Source organism: Leuresthes tenuis, unplaced genomic scaffold (assembly GCF_036924035.1).
Source record: "Leuresthes tenuis unplaced genomic scaffold, fLeuTen1.0.hap1 SCAF_24, whole genome shotgun sequence".
NCBI classification, from domain to species: domain Eukaryota; kingdom Metazoa; phylum Chordata; class Actinopteri; order Atheriniformes; family Atherinopsidae; genus Leuresthes; species Leuresthes tenuis.
Window position 1 is genome coordinate 6,213,353 of NW_027325378.1, and position 21,729 is coordinate 6,235,081.

The window sequence follows — 21,729 nt, forward strand, 5'->3', positions numbered from 1 at the left end:
CCAATGTTCACCTTCTGCTCAGATCTGCTTCTGCTATTGCCTGCATCGTTTATGCATCTTGGACCTTTTGAGTTTTCCTGCATCAGCTATGTGTTCCTGTATTAAAGCCTTCTGGTTTTCTTAAACATCCTGGCCCTGTGTTGGTCATTTGGTTCCTGGCAAATAACCAACACAGGGGCAGGACTGACCTCTTATGATATTTTTATCTACTTTAGTATATATGTACTGTATATGATTATTGTCTATGTAGTTTATCCATACAACACAAAATACTATGTGCATGCCTTTGAGAGTGAATTATGTGTTTTGTGGTGTAAGTGTTGATGGAGAGGAAAGGGCACTTAAAATCTTAAGAATTCTACTTTTCCCAGTTAAATAAAAGCTGAAAACTTAAATGAAAACACATAAATGAATAGCACTGCATTCAGTGTTCTTCACATGAACACTTGAGCATGGGGAGAATTGAGAATCAAACTGCTGACCCGGCAATTAATGGACAACGAAATAAGTGCTACAAAGGCCCCAAACTTAGAGTAGAAACCTCGAAAAAGAGAAAATGTCTAGTTTGCCACTGGTAAAAGGCAAACGATCTCTTGACAAGTATCTATAGAGTTAAATAATTGCCATGGCATATTTCATCTGAAAGAAGCAACATTCTGGACCGTTGCTCTTAATACTGGATTATCAGGCAACATGCATGTGGAGACAGTATGAAAGTCAATTTGGCCTGCAGCAAAAAATTCTGTTACAAACTGGTGAGCTTTAATGGCACAGGCAGATAATTTTGATATCCTTTGGGAGCAGCAAGGCTAGCTGCCACCACCTGTGGTATGGCCTTTGGATTTACTTATTTTTCTCTTTTCTCTCTAAATGGCTTTTAGAGATTTTTTGTATGCAAATTATGATGTGCAAGCCCTGTGCAATTCATGATTGGTGCCTCCACTTGCTCCATATCCCGCCTACCAGCATGACTGATTGGACCTGTGCCTCAGTCCAGTGCTCTAATCAAGCTCCTACAATCAGCTGCACCTGCTGCCAAAAAGTGCAGCAAATCTGTTAGTCAGGGTGGCTGTGGCCTCATGTAAGCAGCTTGCTACCATTGCTCCCGTTGTTTTGAGTTCTCTTGTTCATGATTACCAGCCTGTATCTAGTCACTTGAGTTCATAGGGTGTTACTTTGGTTTTGTGTTCACTCAAGATGCTGCACTTGTAGCTCTCTGTGGAGACACTCAGTCATTCTGTATGCACTTTAATAGGCTTACTTGTTGCTGCATTGAGACATGATTGTGGCACCACATCCAGAACAAATCTTTTTGGAAAGACACTGGTTACATTCTTCAGTTACATTTAGGCGTAAGAATGTGACTCCCCGATGTGTTTTTGGTTTGGTAGCTTGTTTTTTTTTTGCTTGTTTGTTTGATTCTTTCTAAGAAAATAACTACATTTGAGTCCAGTTACTCTGTATTATTTGTTAGAGCAGCACTCATAAACCATTCTTATGACCTTTTGTGCGTTGTAAGATCCTTTCTGAAGTAAGTCAAGTTCTGCTTGGCTCGAGGTACATTTTTCATATTTGAGAGTTCCTTCTCTGAGCATATTAGGGGTAATGTGGAGGGTCAGTGTCTTGCAAAAGGGCACTTTGACACAGAGGGGCTAGGGAATTGAACCACCAACCTTTTGTAGTAATGGAAAACTACCACTCTACCCACAGACTCACAGCTGCCCAGTTCTGACCTGTCAAGCCATGAACTGCACAAGACCACTGAAGGTGTCCTGGGGATATTCGGATCAAGTCCTGTAAAGTTCATGTGATTAGCTATCCATGAGACAAGTCACCCTTCTTTCTTTGCTCTGTGGTCCAGTTCTGACAATTGTGCTACAATGGTGCTTTCAGCAATGGACAAGGGCAGCACATTATCTCTAATCGGTTTAGAAGTATGCGTTGTGACACCTTTCTGTCAAATCTACTTTCTATCACATTTCCTACATTTTTCCCTCAGGTCTTCCATCTTCATCAATATCAGTTACATCTGCCGCATGTCTTTTAAAAGTCTATGTCATGCTCATTTATTTCTTTAACTAATCAAATCAAATTTCTCTCCTTTTGAATTCTACATTAAAACATCGTAGATATGTCACTTGTAATTTTCATTCATGTTTGAATCCCTTTTCTGGGGGAGACCAGCAACTGCCTTCACGTTCTTGAGTCTCTGAGTTAATCATTAAGAAATATTAACCATCTGTCATTTTGTTCTTAGCTATTAACGCATCCAACGACTGACTTCAAAATCTAGAATGTCAAACTGAATTAGCTTACAGCGTGGTAAATACTCAACCCTTTCAAGGTGCTATACCCTCAACTGACCCGCAATATGATGGGTTTAGAAAACGATACAAATGTAATTTCAGTTTCCAGTTCTACTTACAATCAAATGTATCAATACAAGTGACAATAGCAATTTTTTTGTTAAATATAGTTATGAAAGATAATCTTTCATAATCAGCAGGAGTGTAATAGATTGTTAATGTATTATGAATATACTGAAAAGTTTTCTTTGCGTCTTAACCCCAATTTACAGCTCAGGGCTGGACTATGAGAAAAAAATGAATGTTTTTGCATAACATTTTGTTGATTCACACTGTCACAGAAGGTGAAGAGTGCATGAATACATGGGGACAGACAGGTTCTCTGTGCTTGATTTATAACAATACTGCAACCTTGACTGTAGCTTTTTTTAAAAATAAATTTTTTTTTCTCACATGCTTTGAAGAAATCTACCAGGGAAAATGGGAGAATACAAATGTCCAAGTGTGTGTGTTAATCCTTACGATGTAGATAATGTCAACCTAAGCCAGAGAAAGTATAAAGAAGGTAATTGTCTCAATGACGTTTGCATCCTCATACACTTTTCTGCTTTCCATTCTTTAATTGATAATGCTATATTTATCTGTTATTATCAAGATCAAAAACATGTAGATTTATCATGGACTCTTTCTTGGATCAACTGGTTAAGATGTACATAAGCTGTTTAAGTCTTATTTGCCTCTTGTGCAAAGAAGTGAATCTGCCTGGGTTTGGTTAGTCATCATATAGTAAGTCACAAGCCCTTCTCCAGAATGTTCATGCCATCATACAGCATAGAAGACACCACTGCCATCATTGGCACCTGAGCAAAGGAGCAAGTTGGATCAAATCAGGCTAGTTGATTCTGTTCAGCTCTTCATAGCGTGCAATGACTACGAATCTAATGTTCAGAAATACACACTTGTACTGTAGCAGCTAAAGTTTCTGCTTTCCAAAGCACCCTAAAGTTGTTTGGACAGATGCATAGGAGTCCTGAAATGTTCTAGAGATGACCAAGAGGGCTGGTGTGTGAAAATGTAAAAGTCTGCAGCATTCAGCATTGGGGCCTATCCCAGCTGTCATTGAGCGAGAGGCAGGGTACACCCTGGACCGGTCACCAGTCTATCACAGGGCCACACAGTGACAAACGAGACAAACAACCACACACACATCCACTCCTAGGGGAGAACAAGCAAACTCCACACAGAAAAGCCCCAGCCAGGGATTCGAACCTGGAACCCTCTTTGCTTTTCAGAGCTTTCAAAAGTCAATAGATCTACAAACATAATTTTAAAATTGTTTTAATGCATTATGTTTCATACTAATTGTATCAGTCTTATTTAGGGATTTGTAATATAACCGTGCAGCATTTCAGATTAATGAAAGGCACAGAATTCTAGCGACATATACCAGCATCCGCAGGTGCTCTTTAGTTTGATTAGGGATATTAAGGTACAGTAATTTAATTTAACAGCTGCTAGGCATAAAGAATACTTAATGATATATGCAGTAAGTGTTTCTGGAGCTGAAACAGCAGCTTGTGATTGCTTTGCTGAGGCGTCATTTATTAGAATTCTGTCCTCTTCTGAGGTTGAAAAGTACATAATTCTGTAACTGTGGTCTGTTTACAATTTAATAGTCAGACAGCTCTATTATTTCAGTAAGCTTAGCTGCTAAGCCAAAAAAAAGAAGAAATAAAGTTAGGGTTAGTTAGTTAACTTTATCTCCAACTGAGGAAATGGGTCAAGTCTGAGACAATCCTTTACGTATTCCTTTAACGCCATGTGTGCCTGCCAAATGCCATTATTAACCTCTGTTCTTTAATGATCCTTTCCTCTACCTCATGGGTCATGTAAAATCTGTGACTGCTGTATCAGGCTGCCAAACCAAGGTCAAAAGGGAAGAGGTGTTTACCCGTTTGAGTGTATGTGTTCTTTTAATCCTCCTACTGATGTGTGAGCTCGCCATGGCAGTGTCTCTGCAGTTTAAGCATAATAGGATCCAAGTACATGTGGATATGAGGAGTAAGCAAACTAATTTACAGCTCGACAGCTGTAGGAGTTGCTTCATCTCCTCGGTAGAGTGGTTCAGTGTGGCAGCATGCCAGCAAAACTGCTTTAGGACCTGGACTTTGCACATAAGAGATCACAACCAAGTGCAGCTGCTTTTATGTGCACGTTTTCCTCTGACCACTGGAGGTCCTTGTCCTAATTCTAGGGAAGAGGGTGATTTGCCAGTGGCGAAAACAACAGCCTACTTGTACAAATTAATATGTGTGGGAGGAATAGTGCTGTGTAGAGAGTGCAGCTGGCTAGGCCTTCGATCGCATCCTTATCCTCTGCACGCCTCTCACCCAATTACAATGCAGACATGATGCCGACTCAGCTCAAGCAAAGCAAGCCGTCTGTTTGTCCAAAGACAACCTGCTCATGGGGGAAAAGAAAATCACGGGAGAATAATCATTCTTTGCAGTCAAAACGTGATCTAAAGAGAATCTAACCCGCATTAATGTATGTGGTGTTGCATGAGAAGCCACAGTTTTCATCCAAAAACTGGCAGCACTTCCGCCTCACCACACCACTGTGAAATTGTTCCATCAATCCCCAACTGCCTTTTCCCTCGAGGTAAAGTCAAAATATTCAGCAATTTATTTGTGTCGCTCTTTCAGCACAGAATTCATGTTTTACATGGGCGGTACGGTCTCAAAGGGACCAATAGCTGTTCCAGATAGCAATGAATCAAATCATAGAAGAGAATTGTTGTTCATGTTAACCGACAGCAGCAGCAGAGGCAAGCATGGACAGCTTTATACGCATGAGAACCTGCAGGACATGCCTGTGTGAGACAAAGAAAGATCAGAAATGAACGGACCAGCACACTCTCTCAACATCACATTTTTCACATCATACAAAAGTTAGATGTCTTGCACTTTAGAAGGTTCATTAAAATTTCATAGATTCTAGAAGAGGGCTCTAAAACAAAAGATGGAACACAAAATATCAAGCACTTCCTTTCCCTCCTTCAAAAGGCAAGACACAATGGCTTTCTGAGAACATTTCCACGAATGTCTCCTTTGACCCCAGAGGAGTATCAGCTGTATGAGCAGTCCATTACTCTACTGTAGCTGCTTTAGCTTTTATGACATAAAAAATGCTGCAATAACAGAACAGAATGTTCACAGCAAGGAGCTTATGCTACAAAGGTTTCACAGCATGACACATCATTTTTAGAGACCAACGACACAATCATTACTCCCGTTTACAGTTATAGTTACCATGCGTGCAAACACATGGGTGCTTACTGGAGGACATTTTTTCCCAAAGCATGCAGAGATACCACACCTGTTTTGGGATCCACAGAGAAATATGGCTGTCCTTGTAGAATACTGTAGACTATTCTGGCACTATTTCCGTAGGTAGGGTCATCTGCATCAGTTGCTGTGACTTGCAACACAGACGTGCCTAAAAATGAACACAGCAAAAATCATTTCCTGATAACCATGGACTCTTTAAAAGGTTTCCACATGTTATACAAGTACACTGATATGTAATTGTGTAATGGATTTGTGTTACATATCTCCGAGCAGCCATGTCTGGTATATTTAGATTCAGGGACTATTAGTGTGCACAGATCACAGGGCTGGACAAAGAAGAATAGTTGAAATGCTGGACACGCACGTACAGCTGTCAGAAGAGTTATATCGTTTACTGTCAAGGAACAGGCTGTTAACTAACAAACTTGCTGATTTAACATGTTTTAGCAAGTATTTGCTAAATTGATATATGCATATGCTACTCTGGTTAGCTACCTAGCTAACATGTTTTTGTGATGTGAAAATAACATTATTATTGTAAAAAAAATGCATACATTAGTACAGTCTATGTAACATTACAGTGCAAAAACATTCAAAATGAATTCAGATAGTCATATGTACTGATGCATAAAAGCCTGCTGAGGTGCACATTTTGTCAAAGACAAGTTGCTGAATGTGTTTTTGATGATCAAGTTTACACTGAAACATATTCCAAGAGTCCAATTACTGGATTTCTTTAATTACAGAAGATGACAAAAACAAAGATAAACGATCGGAGAACTTACACTCAAGCTCACTTTTTAGCAATTCAGTGTAAAAGTCATCGTGGTTCAATTTAACACTTCGAGCATTGCTCAAATAGCATTACAGGCCTCATTGACCCATTATAATTGCATGATGAGCACATTGTAATTACAGTACAGGCCTATTTAATGCTCTGGTGTATACTGTATATTAGCACTGTAGTGTGATCGGAGATATGAGCTATATGATACATCTTCTGGACACTTGCTTTGTGGTGAAATTAAACAAAATCAAACAAGTGAAACTCCCCACCAGATGTGATTTATTTATTCATTGTCGGAGCAGAGTGTAATGTTAGCTATAATGAACCATAAACCTCACAGCTCTCTTGTGTACTCTGAAACGCTGTCAACCTTGCAGTCACAATTTTAACAGGAATTACTAAGACTTAATCAATTCTATGATTGCTGTGGAGGCTGAGCTGGTACCAAATAAGTCAAATTAATCAGTATAGATTTAAGTGATGAACCTTGACTTTAGCAAAGTAAAAATGCTCATCTTTGGCCTACTATAATTATTATTTTTACTTTGTAGTGTTTCACTGTAAATCTTAGCATGAATAACTGCTTAACTCTGTCATTGTACCATGGTTGGTGTGCACCTGTGTGTTTGAAACTGTAGCAACAGGCTCAAATTACATATTCTAATACAGTAATTATGCACTCCTGATAGAACTTTGTTAGCACTGCTCTTCAACTGAAGTGTTAAAGTACTGTATATTTAGAACTATTAAAGTGATTACTACTACATTAAAAGGTCAGATTGTACTTATTAAACTGTAATAGTATTATCTGTGTGCCTGCATTTGCTGAACATTACCTTCAAACATGTTTAATAATGAGCACAGCAAAACTCTACTGAGAATCTGGTTGTCAAAAGTTTTAAGGTTTTACTGCATTCCCTTAATGAATAGTCTTGCTTGAGTCTAAAGACACCACAAAAATGACTCACAAGATTACAAGTAATTTATGCTCAAAACTAAGAAGTTACATGGAAATTCTCACTGGGTGCAAATGGTCAGGCTGAGTCTGGTTGTTTGATAAAAAAAAAATCACAACTAATTTAGCCTTTCCTTTCCAAGCCCAGCACACTCAAACTAAAGACATTTAGGATTGCTACTTTTGAAAATGAAGTAGTCTTTGTTGTGCCTAATTTCCACTGCAACAAAAGTGATCATTTTTAGAACCGGTTCCACAAGAAAACTCACTGACTCATTGCAATGAGGCTATTGCTTACTCTCAACTTCACAGATTTGATTAGGCTGATGTAAAGATGTCCATTTTTGGAGATTTTCCAAATCTCCCCCTGGCCTAGTGATAATGATTGAGACTCTCTCATGCATCTTCCATTAATAGAGCCCAAGGCTGTTTAGTTATGCCTTACAGTTTAAGCCTTACAAAGTAAGTTTAAAAAAAAAAATGGATTAAAGCGTTGTTGGTTTCAACTCTTGACCCAAAAGGCGAGATCCCCCAAATGAAGATGGCATCGGTTCTCATACAGAGACCAGTCTGTGTCGAGGAAACACTGCAGACCGCTGATTGCACAAGGAGAATTACTACCTGTGGGTGTAAACCACAAAATTTTGTAGCAGCACACACTGGCATCCTTACTTGGAAGTAATTTTACAGTCCGGCACACTATTTGCAATATAAGTCATGGATATACTATTTGTGCACAGAGATTGCACATTGTGTGTATAACAAATGCCTACAGGTTGTACAGGTTTATGACTGACATTATAGATTTAGAGAACTGTTTATTTTCTCAGCTACACACAGTTGAGCTCTGTCCTAAAAAATAAAAAAAAATAAATAAATCTTCTATCGTAAAAAACGAGGCCTTTCAAAATACCTTTAGTGCATTAATTGCTCTATACTTCTTTGTAGACATGCAGGGTCTTTAAAATGACTGCTAAGTCAATGTAATGTAATAAACAAACACACAAGAAGCTGCTTTGTAATTGTGTTGCTGATACTACAATCATAACATGTGATTATGAAGCATCTGATCTGGCCCTGAGCTACTGTCTATTGTGGAAAAGGAAGCATGGAAGAGCTGTGTCGGCTTGTACTGTACTGTACTGTACTGTACTGTACTGTACTGTACCATATAATGCAATGGAAAAAAGCATTAAAGGATGTATTACAGTGGCAGATGCTTGACTGCTCTGAAGTAACTGTGATACTCCATACTCGAGGGTTCACACACTGCACCCCGTTTAGTACCTTGATTATATTCATAACAGAGATGTTTGAGGTCAAAGTGAGATCTCATCGATTTTTCATGTCAAAAAAACTTTCCATCAAACTGGCAACCAATGGAAGTTGTAGACAGTGCAAGGATCTCACTGCAGGATCAGTACACGACTGAAAAGTCTACTCAGATTTTTAGTCACTGAATTTCTTGCAATAACACTGTAAATTTTGTAGGTTGTTCTGTACATATAGACCATCCTCTCTTTTTACGAGCCAACACACAAAGTATTCCATTTTACATCCCATTTTATCACCTACTTTAACTTTTCATCCATTTATCTCCCCTGACCTCCCTGAACTCAATGCTGTGACTGCAGCGTAGTACACTTTTAAAAGACCAAGGCTGATCTCTCAGAGCGGATGACTTCTTCCTTCTACAATTTGCGTCAATGCTCTCTGCTATTTTCTTCTTCTCTCCTATAGTTATGAAATAAAAAAGTAAAACCTTGACACTTCATCGGTTAAGGTAAAATGTCATTCTGATGGGGTCATTAAAGAAATTATTTTCAGAGAGCTCTGCCATCACTCGCATATATTTGAAATTTGACAATAAAAGAAATGAGCAACAAATGAATTAAAAACAAAAGTAATTTGTATTTCATGGTGGGTGGCAGCAAACAAAACCACTTTTAAACTACGACTTTCCCGTAAATTAAATATTTGACAGGAAAACAACTATTCTATTACCCCATTTTTAAAGATGACTAATTTGAGGAGTACACAGCAGGAGGTTGATACTCCTTTCACAAGGCACTCAAAAAAAAAAAAAAGATTGTGCCAATGAGTAGCAGGGATGAGGCAGTTGAACTATCTGGCATTTGTCCAGCTAATCAATTAAGACAGGAAAAAGAACATCACAACCAATTAGCTGCCACACTCCAAGACAGCCCCTTCCTACACTTGGGAGCCCCAAAATTGACAAGTGTGTGTATGACTGTGTGTGTGTGGGGTGGTGGATTAGTGCTCTGGAGTGTGAGGACAGTTGATTGTTACAGCCGATTTGATGCTGCAGACGCCCAACCGAAGAGGAATTACTTTAATGGACATGACCAAAGGAGGGGGCGTGGAAAAAAAGCTAATTATTTTCCCCTTCACAGTCCTTGATTTCTTCCCCTGGGTCGTCTATGATTGATTCTTTGTGTGCAACGATGATGAAGTTTGCGGTGAAACTTCAAAATAAGAAGTTGTGTAAGAACTAAACCAAAGATGCCGATACCGAGATTAGTCCTGATATATTTTCATTACCCTGTTAAACATTCATTTAGAGCTAAAGAGCAAATAATCACAATAATTCACTGCTGGTTAAATATGTCGAACTTGCTCCCACGGTAGGAGCAAATTTACCAGCCTTAAACCAAATTAATTCTGTGTTATTTATTTGACATGTACTTGACAAAACTATGTTAGAAATGATTATACCAAAAGGCAAACCTGTATTTGTGCCAGGGCTGTCTGTCATGCATATTCATGAATGCAAGCAGGGAGATGTTGACTGTTTATAAAGCAGGCACCTACAGGTCCATGGGGTCTGTATGTTTAAGAAGTTTTTTTTCCCCATTTTCTTCCTTTACAGAGCTGATGAAGCTTCTCATTTTTTCTTTGTTTGTTTGAGATACTTCTGCTTTTTTTCACAGATCTATTTCACACATCCAGAAATAAAAGTGATGTTTCCAGGAAACTGTCAGTAGCACCTGCTTGCTTTCTTATAGTATATTTGAAGCAAAATTACTCTGACGGCAGTTTTGCCACCGTTGGGACAGCCTACAAATCCTTTTGAAATATTAGAGCATCATACTTTTGAGCAATTGTGCCGTGAGGCAGAATCCACTGGACTGAGAAAAGAGTGACTTTTGTTCACCCAAGCTAAAAACAGAACTGGAGAACAAAGAAATAAAAAAACAGAGATGTTTGCCTCATGATGCTGGATAGCTGTCTCTGTGGAGGTGGATAGAGGCTTTACTTTCCTCCATGATGTGGAGGACTCCAAAGTCTCAATGGCGGGGATTGCTGTGGAGGCACTATTGAGTACTTTCTAAAGACCTGCCCACCCGGGAAGGAGAGCATCACAGCAACCAGAGGAAATGGATGAAAAAGAGGACTCAGCAGGCTTACAGAAGATCAAACATACTGAAGAACATTATCACAGAGAGGACAAACTAGAATGCTGCACAGGGTAATAAATGTTTGATCGCAGGTCTTTTATACTAATACCATCTTCTTTGCTGCGGCGTTTGGTTATGAGTCTTTTCGTATCTTATACAGGGGATGAAGTCAAAGGTCTTCCCGTGAAATTTCTTCTTCTCACCGCAGGCATAAATAAGATTATAGAAATGAAGAAAATCTAAAAAGCTACAAGTAAACCCTCAAGTTCAAACCGTTTTCTTTTCATCTTTTAAACTATTCAAACGAAGGCTGCTATTGACAGTAGAGAGCAATAATTTGAAGGTTCAGTTTACTTCATAGCAAAACTTACCCACTTCAGACATCTCAGGCACCGTAGCTACAAAAGGTCCATCTGGAAATGTAGGTGCATTGTCATTGATGTCCTGTACTTTGATGATGAATTCGGACTTTGGTTCCAGGGCTTCCTCTGTGTTGCGGTCCAAGGCTTGTGCATGCAGGACATAATGTGTTTTCCTTTCCCGATCCAGGCTCTTGGTGGCATGAATATCTCCTGTCACTTCATCGATGATAAATATAGTCCCAGCTCCTTCTCCGCTTAGAATGTACCTGACAGATCCATCGCCTTTATCCGAGTTTGAGTGAAGCTGCAGGGAAAATCAGACGAAGGATGTTAGAATGCAGAGAAAAGAATGGAGCCAACATATCTAGTTATAGTTGACTTGTTTGATGGTTTAAAACTCTGACTACAAAATATCAGAGCCAAAGTGCACTACTTTTGGATTGCTGCAAAGGCAATACATAAAGAAGGACTTAGACAGTAAGTCATTTGAGACTGATAATCTTAAAGTTTGCTATATACCATATATAATTCCAATGTGATCATAAAATGCAAGTAATAACATATTTGGCTTTTGCACAAACAAAAATGAGCAAAATGGAGCCTTTTGCAATTTTGAAAATTGTGATGGACATTTCTTTTTAATTATCAATGAAAAAAATTGATATCATTTAAAAAGATTTTCCAAAATACATCACAATAAGCTGTGATCCACATATACTCTGTAAATTTTACATACTTCTAAGCTTTGCAGCTCTACTTTACTGCATGATGGGTCTGTAGGCTGTACTCCCTCTTCACAAACCTCTAACATCTTACTCAGGCATCACATTATTCAATATTCTTCAAGCCTAACTATACCCCAGAATCCCTGTAGAAATGCATTTTTAGAGAATAGAGGGTTGGAGGAAGTCTTTACAAGATGGTTAAAGATGGAAGATTGTTGCCTTTTTATCTCATCAGGACTCCGTGGAACAAGGAGAAACCAAACCATTGGTTCAGTCATAATTGATACCAAGAGAATTTAGTATTTCATGCCAATAGCTGAGCTGGGTTGCAGTTTTAAATTTTAGAAATATATCTTCCAATGCAGATGAATTTCAAAAGCAGGGCACTGTGGTATAATCATGATTTAAACTATTTAATTTCTGCCCATGAATAAAACCTCTGGAGAAACAGATCTGTGTATCTTATGTCATTTTTTTTTTCCAAGGGGAAATGTCACTGTTGAACAAAATAGTACTTCTGGGACTTCACATAGTATTGGTATAGGTGGTATTTTTATATTTCATATTTGTAGATGTGCACCTGTGAGCTGTGAACACTTCAATGAATTCCAAAACAGAACGCTGCCTGGTTTTACACAAGATGTATTCTTTAGAGCAGCTAAGATAGACATGGTTGCATTGAATAAATAAATCACACTGAGTGCAGCAATAAAGATTTTCTCCGTCTCCCATGATGGTAAACAAACAGAAAAAGCATAAAAAAATCTTGAATATTAGAATTCAAGATGGCATGTTACTTAAATCTTTGAGGTAACTAATTAGAGTTGACTCAATTGCTGATTGAAATCCACTAGTATAAAATTTTCAGTAGTGTTGACAGCTCTGTGATGTATGAGAAAAAGAAAAAAAGAGCAAAAATTCTGCTTGATACCTAAAGATCACATTTGACCTCTCCTAAACTGGGATAGGCTCATTTGTCTGGCACAAAGCGATACATATACATTATTTTACCGCCTTGTTTGCATATATCTGTGGCAAATCTACTCTGCAGCTGGCAAGTGCACATTCAAAATAAATTAGCTGCAATTAGACCAATTTGCTACAACACATATTCAAGCAATGTGGCTCTCAAAGAAACTCAAAGAAAAAGCTGAGTAACTATGAAGCTATGCATGCTGTTGCTTTTCTACAGCCAAAAACGCATATAACTGATAATGGCCAATGATAATGAGCACAAGATACAATAAAATGGGACTTTTAAAGGCTCAAATATAAATCCAATTAATATGCCATGAGAACAGTACTGTTTTTGTTGCTTATATGTCTTTCTCATATGAGCTTACTGTTCTAAATAACTGGACTGCTATGATTTTGTTGTAAACAGTGGTGATATCAAAATTGGGACAAAGGTACTGTGTTCTAGAGTACAGACTTGTGCTAAGGACAACACAGTCTACTTTCACAGTGTGCTAAATATAGAGGTAATTTATCATTATGGGCTGCTATCCAATGTACAGGGGGCATTTAAAACTGCACCCACTTTTGACAAAGCCAGATTGCTTCACTAAACCTCCATCAGACACCTCTGCTAGGAGACCTGACATGACAACAAAAACAATATACCTGTAAAGTGCATAAGGACTCGTGCTATTAGAAAAGCTCAGTGAATGAACACCTAAAGAGATACAAATGTGTATCAAAAGACAAAAATTCAGTTTATATAGACATACAGCAGATATTTAACATGTTTAACAGCAAAGGTCCTCAGACAACGTCTAATCAAAACTTGAACTAGCAAATGAATTTCCAATTAGAGAACCGCTTTTGATTGCAGGCCTGACTCTGGATGAGAGTCGACTGTCCTTTCTGTTGTAAATATCAAGCTTGTAATTAAATAAGGAGTCAAAGATCGTGTTGAATCAGGTAGTTAATCAGTTGCTAGATTGTATTACTAGGAAACACCATCAACAAAGTGTAGCGACACAAAAACATTAGACACCAGTGGCAGTGTGTGTTGGGGGCATTACTTTGTTGACAGTCTGGCCCATCTCAGCCTACTTGCTTTAAATTTAGAACCATTTAAGAATATTGGGTTTCACTACTGGCTGAAGTTAGATAATCAATTCTTACCAATAAATTCATGATTTAAAGGCATGAATTAGAGTTATTACCTAACAGCAGTTCACTTCCATTTCTACTACAAGCATATATCCACTTCTGTCTGGCGGCGCTCTACTCCACCTCATAAATGTAATTTTGCCTCTGGTCAGACTGCTAATTTAGCCATTGACTCCCCTTGCAAGACTCAATAAATCATGCAGCACAAAATGCGAGGCAAAGCTGCTATAGTGACCACCGCTTTCCAAAATCTATGGGTAATAAAAGTGTCAACACATTGCCGGATAAGATGCAGTAGAATCAGGCTGCAATGACTGAAATTAAAGCAAAATGTACAGTATATGGTCACTTAAATAAGAAAAAGGTAAAAAGCAATTAATAGGGCTATCTGAAGAACTTTCTGGTGTTGTCAGCAGTTCATATAGTCCTCATTTTAAAACCTCCAAAACAATCCATTCTGGTCCACTTTCAATTGATTATAGACATGTCCAGTTTGCCATATGAAACATCCAGTACAATGGTCAATTAAGTCAGTGACACGTGAAGTTACAAACCTATCAAGTGTGAACAGTCTTTCAACTACTTACAAGCCTGTACTTTATGAGTTGGAACTGAGGAAGTTCTTCAACCGAGAGGTAAAAGGTCTTCAAAGACCAAGCAAAAGTAGTAGTACAAGTACAATATATCTAACTCTGCCTCACTCTCGCCGTCCTCGTCAACTAAATGTTAATATCAGACGGAATTTATTCTTACAGTATGTCGCTAACGTTATTACAAGAGGGCTCTGAAGTTTTATATACAGGCAAGAGTTGATATAGATATAAGTTTTTTCATTAATAATATTATTAGGGTTGTTGTTATAACTGCTCCACACAGACTCATGGGAGACGTGCCTGTTTCCTGCCGTTTCCATAGCGATAGCGGTGAGCCAGAGAAATTTATAGATATATTTTTTTTTAGCGTGAGAAATACAATGACTGCTGGGATAGGCTCCAGCCCACCCGCTACCCGATTAACGGATTGACGGTATAGAAAATGGATGGATGGATGGAGAAATACAATGTGTGGCGGGAGTGCGTGACAAAACACCCAAAAGCGTGACTGTCACGCTCAATGCGAGAGACTTGAGAGCAGTGTTGCAATCAACAGGACCTGGAAGTTTTACGTTACCTGGGACGCCATGCCACAGGCTCCTCAGCCAGAGTTGCCGCCATGGCTTAGCAGCGTGTCAAAGACTTTATATCCGTGCAAAATAATTGCATGCTGTGTGGTCAAATGTTTCATGTTGGAGGTATTTTCCCCCCTTTGATGTGATCAAAGCTCTGCTGTGTTGCAACTGGCCCTAGTGTCATGATCCTTGTTGTCTTGGTATTTTTCTGGTTTATTTCTGTATTCTGGTTTTCTATGAGTTTTCATTGGCCGCGTTTCCCAGATTCGGGCTTCTTAGGAGCGCTAACTGAGACCGCTCCAAAGAAGCTCTTAGCCCTAAGAGCCCTAAGAGCCCTAAGAGAAGCTCTTAGCCCTAAGAGCTTCTTAGTGAATCTGGGAAACTCGGCCATTGTCATTTCCTGTTTCTCTCATTTCCCTGTCAGTCTCCAGTTCCACCCCCATCTCCCGTGCTAATTCTCCTCAGGTGTTTCATAACACTAATCATCCTCTCCACAGTATTTGTTCTCCTGTTCTCTTCTCAGTCTTTGTCAGATCCTCGCTGCCCCCGTCGTCTACACCTTGTCAGTTTGTTGAGTCTCTAGTTTTTCCATGTTCCAGGTTTCCGTCCGAGTTTGCATAGCTTAGTTTCGTTATTTTTCTCTAGCACATTTTCTAGTTCCTTAGTTTCAAGTTTTTCTTCTGGCAACTGCTGTGATTTTTATTTTCTGCAATAGACCCTCTAAGTTTACTTCTGGCTCATGTCCGTGTCTGCATCTGGGTCCTGCACCTTCGCCTCCACCGCCCCCAAAACCTTAACTCCTAGTATTGTCCTTTTTTGGTGAAATATAACCAAACTTTGGGACGCTTCTGCCTTGACGCCATGTCTGTAACATTCTGAGCCAAAATACGAAGCATGTATATGACGTCATCGCGCAAATGCGTCAGACGTTAACAGAACCTATAAACAGGATCGTTAGGCCGGCGGTTTAACGATTCCACGGAATCTAACTACTCGATTCCCATGCCTAGTCAATATTGTTGAACCATGGCGCAGAGAAGGACTGATATATACTAAACATACATCAAGACAATGTGTGGCATAGGAGAAGACGGGACGAATACAATTACTGCACCACCGAGGCCATGCTGTTAGTAACAAATGGAAATGTATGAGAATCTTTCAAACATGCTGGTCAGAGAAGCCCAAAGTTTTATGATGAAAGTAAGATATAACCTCTGCAACCTTGTTTTGTCATCTCTTCAAAAAATCTGTGAGAAATCCATTTCATGCACAGGGTATCAAAACAAGGGATTGTGTTTATCTCCTATTCTCTGTGGGGACTTTATTAAAGACGCGTGGAATAGATGACTGGCATGTGGCCAGCAGCTGAAAATGCATTTCTGAGGAGTTAAAACTAATCAGCAGAGTCTGAGACCATAAACCCGCATAGTGAAGAAATTCCAATCTCAGAAACCTTCTCTAAAAATTTGAAAAAGAAATAACAAGAAAAAGTGTCTTTACTTTCTTTTGTCAACCATTTCCTCTGTATACCATGTTGTGAGTTGCCTTAAATTGCTTGTGCTCACAAGCTAATGGGTTTGCCCAACCAAAGCAGTTCGAGCATCAGGTTGCGGTTAGGGTCCTCAGAAGCCCAACTCAGAACATTATATCTGCAACAACAAACAATAATTTTTCTCATTGTAGTAAAGTTAAATTACGAATGCAATATAACTAAAAATGCAACTCATAATTACAGTTACACAGCAAATAATTTAGTATTTCAGAGTTGATGACAACTACGGGGTCACAATTAACAGTTACTATAGCAGAGTTTGAGACTTGCACTCATTGATGGCAACAGTTGATTTCTGAATATCGCCTGAACATCTGACACTTTTGTGTTTTGTTTAATCATTTTAAAATATGTCTCACTAATATGAATTTATCAATATACAATGAGCAAAAGACAACAAACCTGTATAGTACATCTGATTAGATAACATATAGATGTCACTTTAATAATTTATATCCAGTTTGTTTACAGTCATTCATTGTATATTGTAATGAGCGTTAATCTGGCTTGAGAGGAGTCATGTGACAACAACATCTAGAAGTGTTCCTGAGCCCATTCAGGGCTTTCCATGACAGAATCCAGTCTGTTATATCTCACACAGGCCCACGCCCTCTATTGGACTCTATGGGTATAACCCTCCTCCAATCGCGTACACGTGATGGCCCACTGAAAATTAACATGTACGTAGCCGGCCATTTGGGCGTGCCTACCTTTCCCGCGCTTGAGCGGGTTATATAAGCAGGTGCATTGCCATCTGCCCTCATTCCTTCTACTTTCAGCGTCGGCGAGTGCCCACCGTCACAACATCTCCTAGGATGGAGTCGCCGCTACAAGAACAACGCATCTGCCCGGCCTGTCCCAGCGGTATCATCGCTCCGACAGACCTGCACCTACTCTGCTTCGAGTGTCTCGGGAAGGAGCACGCCATCGCGGGGCTCGAGCGGCGCCCGGCTTGCCCGTGCTGCAGAGACATCCCTGTGTCCGTCGTCAACAGCGAGCTGACTTCTTCTCCGGCCAGTCCCTCTTTACCCTGTCCTCTGACGCTAGTGACGAAGAGAAGCAGGACTATGAGGGTGATGCCATGGAGGAGGAGGACAACGTTCCGACGCACACCACCATCATGCCGACTGAAGTGTCGCTGGCCGGGCCCGCTTCAGCCTTTGTTGCTGGCCCGCCAGCCCGAGAAGACACGGACGAAGATGAGGACTTGTCCGTGTCCGACACCTCGACTGTGTTCGGCGCCGCCTCAATCAAGCTGGACTTCCCAAAAGTCATGACGAAAGCAGAAGTGTGTCGGGCTCACTTTGCCCCCACCGCTGCCCCCGAAGCCAGTGAGCCGCCTCAGACAAGGCTTTTATGGGCCGGCTCAACCGCCCCGGCCCGTGTTTGTCTCTCCTGCGCTTCCTGACATCTGGCAATGTGTCAAGGCATCATGGCAGGAGCCGCATAAGACCAAGGCGGCAGTCGTGGGTCTGGCTTCCTTCTTGCGCGTGCAGGGCGAAACGGATACCGTGTTCTCTGGTGTGCCCCCGCTCGAAGAGGCTCTTGCTGCGCTCATTATTCCACATTCAGCTGGTTGGTCAGGGAATAGAAAACCACTACAACAGGCTCCCATTTGGCTATTCCCTGGCCCCCCGTATGTTCAGCAAGTGTGTGGACGCAGCACTTCAACCACTGTACAGCCACGGGATGAGGGTCTTCTTTTATTTCGTCGACCTCATTGTGATGGCCAGGTCCAAACAATGGGCCATTTTTCACACAGCTCAGTTGATAATTCACCTGACCAAGTTGGGATTTGCCATCAACTGGAAGAAGAGCAACACCCCACCGAGCCAGCAGGCCGAGTACTTGGGGATTGTGCTCAACTCTATCAGCCTGAGGGCCGTTCTGTCGGAGTCCAGACGGATGGCCCTACAGCAAGAGATTCTCAAGCTTCAACGGGGTCAACGTAATACAACCTTGACAGTTATGCAGGTACTGGGGCACATGGCAGCGGCTCACCCGGTGGTTCCACTGGGACTGCTGCACATGCGTCGCCTGCAGAGATGGTTCAGCAGCCTAAGCTTAGACCTCAGGAGGCAGAAGTTTCGGCTGTTGACTGTCCCCCCAAGGGTGCTGGGCAACCTGCATTACTGGGGGTCCCCACGAAATTTGTTGACTGGAACACCACTGGGACGAGTAACCTCTTACACGTCGGTGTTCACGGATGCCTCCCTGATGGGGTGGGGAGGCACCTGCCTGGGGAGAGCAGTAGGTGGTGTGTGGCCTCAGGGGGAGGACCGTCACATCAACCTCCTCGAATTACAGGCAGTGTTTCTAGTTCTCCAAAATTTCTGTCACCTGCTAAAGGGGAGACATGTGTTGGTGAGGACCGACAACCGCACTACGGTCGCTTACATCAACAGACAGGGCGGTGTACATTCCGCGGCCCTGCTGATGATGGGGGAGAACCTGTTGCTATGGGCTTCAGAGCACCTACAATCTCTGAGAGCCCTCCACATTCCGGGACTTGAGAACAGGGGAGCCGACCTCATGTCAAGGGGCGGCCCCCTGGAGGACGAGTGGAGGCTGCCACCAGAAGTAGTGCAGCAGATCTGGAGTCATTTCGGGAAAGCAACGGTGGATCTGTTTGCCAGCAGGTCAAACACCCACTGCCCGTGCTGGTTCTCTCTGAAGCCGCAGGACCATCCACCCTTGGGGGTGGACGCGTTTGCACACGCGCCATGGCCAAGAGGGCTGCTTTACGCCTCCCCCCCCCTCCGCCTCATCCCCCAGTTACTGGAGAGAGTGAGAATGGAGCGGTTGAGGGTCATCCTGGTGGCTCCCGACCAACGGCCGGCTGCATGGTATGCAGAGTTGACCCAAATGGTGGTGGCTCCACCATGGCCCATTCCCCAATTCCGGGGGACGCTGTCAAAGGAAGCAGGCACAAGACAGGCGCTGCCTATCCTGGGCCAACCGCTTGTGGCCTGGCCCCTGAAAGGGACAGGCTGATGCAGGCCGGGCTATCTGAGCAGGTGGTGCAAACCATCCAGTCCAGTTTTCGCCCACCCTCTGGTAAAACGGTTCCTGCATGGTGTCAGAAGACAGCGGCCAGTGACTCGCACTTCTATGCCACAGTGGGAATTACCGTTGGTGCTCGAGGCCCTCACGAGGGACCCCTATGAGCCTTTGGAATGCTCCTCCTTAAATGCGTTGTCATTCAAGACAGCAATGCTGCTTGCTGTGACATCAGCCAAGAGAGTGAGCGAATTGTGCGCCCTGACAGTCCACCCAAGTTGTTTACTTATTCGCGGGGACCATAGTGGTGCCATCCTTAAACCGAACCCCACCTTTTTTCCTAAGAACATACGGAGTTCATTTCGGTCTAGGGTTATCCAATTGGAGGCTTTTCACCACACCCCCCCTGTTCAGTGGTGCATGTGTTGAGGACATATGTACGGCGGCATCGTGGTCTACACCCTGCCCGTTCATAAGGTTCTATCTCTTGGATATGTCGGGTTCCTTCTCAAGGACTGTGCTCACCATGGGGACACAGGACCTGTGAGAGGAGGGTTGTGTCAGGTGTTTACACTTGACCCCCATGGGGCGTCATGCACTTGCATTGGGCCGTGCTCTACTAAGACTCGGTCAATGAGGTGCGCACGAGGTCTAATGATAGAGACCCCGTGAGGTTAGACCACAATCTCACCCAGTCTAGCCAGATGTGGCTAACTGGGATGGGATTGGATCCAATATCACTCCACAGGGCGGCTAAGATCAATAAAGTGGTGACTGGGTCGTGGTATCTAACCAGTAGCTGGCTTGGTCAGTGGGCGGAGCCTCTCCCGCGGCAGGGAGTACATAAATCGGGCTTCGCCTACTGTACCCATAGAGTCCAGTAGAGGGCGAAGCCTGTGTGAGATGTAACGAAGGTTACGATATTGTAACCCTAGTTATATTAGCACAGGCTGAGCCCTCTACAAAGGGCCCTGCCGATGGTGTCACCATCCCAACTTTTCAGACATGGTCCTACCATCAATTAAAGATGAGTTTGTGTTTTTCATGAAATAGTATGTCTCAGTTTCAACATTTGGTATGTTTTCTACCTTTTAATATTAATTAAATATCAGTTTCTGGTATTTGCAAACTATTTATTTCTGTTTTTATAAACAGTTTACACAGCATTTCATCTTCTTTTGAAAAGTAAAATAATGTGATTTAAGGATGTATTACTAACTATATTTCTAAAACATGCTCCATTGTAGGAATGGTTAATATTAGAATTGAAATGTAATACGTTGATGTTTTCCATCTCATTTAGATATCTTTAATATGCATTATTTTCATATAGCCACAAATATGGCAACATTTCACCTCATGTGCCTGTCAGACATGTTATTTAAAATTATAGCGTGGTACAAACTATATTATAAAATAACATGATAAATCCCATCAAAAGCCTGTTTAAATGTTTATTTGTGCAGTTGAAGCAAATTAAGGGGTTTGGGACTGAGCACCCAGTCCACACACAAAGACAATGTTAAACCATTCTAATAACAAGCCACAGTTCTTCTTATGTAACATTTTCAAACAGCACTGTATACTTCATTGTGCTATGGCAGACTGCGATGACCTCCTCAAAGAGGCATTCCTGACAGCAGCCACAACTTTGACAAATTTGATCTTTTCTGCCCGTCAGGCCTGATATTTCATGTTAAATTCTTTATGGGGTGATACCAATGACAAACTAGTATCATTGTGCATCACTGAAATTCTAATCAAAAGTATGCTTTAGTGCTGACACTAACTATTCCTTAAATTCTGCAGTCAGTATTTTTTCCTACATAAACAACTAATTGATTTTGTATTGTCAAAAAGAGAAATGCAGCGGTTATCACACCACTGCTCTGCTGCACTTTCTCTCTTCATATATATATATACATATATATATACATTAAAATGTCATATCCTATAAGAGCCTGAGCCATCAATTGGATTAATC

The 21,729-nt window shown here is 41.3% G+C and overlaps 1 protein-coding gene across 1 annotated transcript in view; it reads right to left on the reverse strand.

Annotated features, from left to right (window-relative positions):
• The window catches only part of LOC140284740 (cadherin-18), a 94,135-nt gene that overhangs the window by 45,306 nt on the left and 27,100 nt on the right, over nucleotides 1-21,729 (reverse strand). Inside the window, exons 3-4 of the mRNA XM_072378726.1 lie at nucleotides 11,189-11,483; nucleotides 5,685-5,804 (exon numbers count right to left, since the gene is read on the reverse strand). Coding sequence (XP_072234827.1) covers nucleotides 5,685-5,804; nucleotides 11,189-11,483 — 415 coding nt within the window. The remainder of the gene's footprint in view (nucleotides 1-5,684; nucleotides 5,805-11,188; nucleotides 11,484-21,729) is intronic.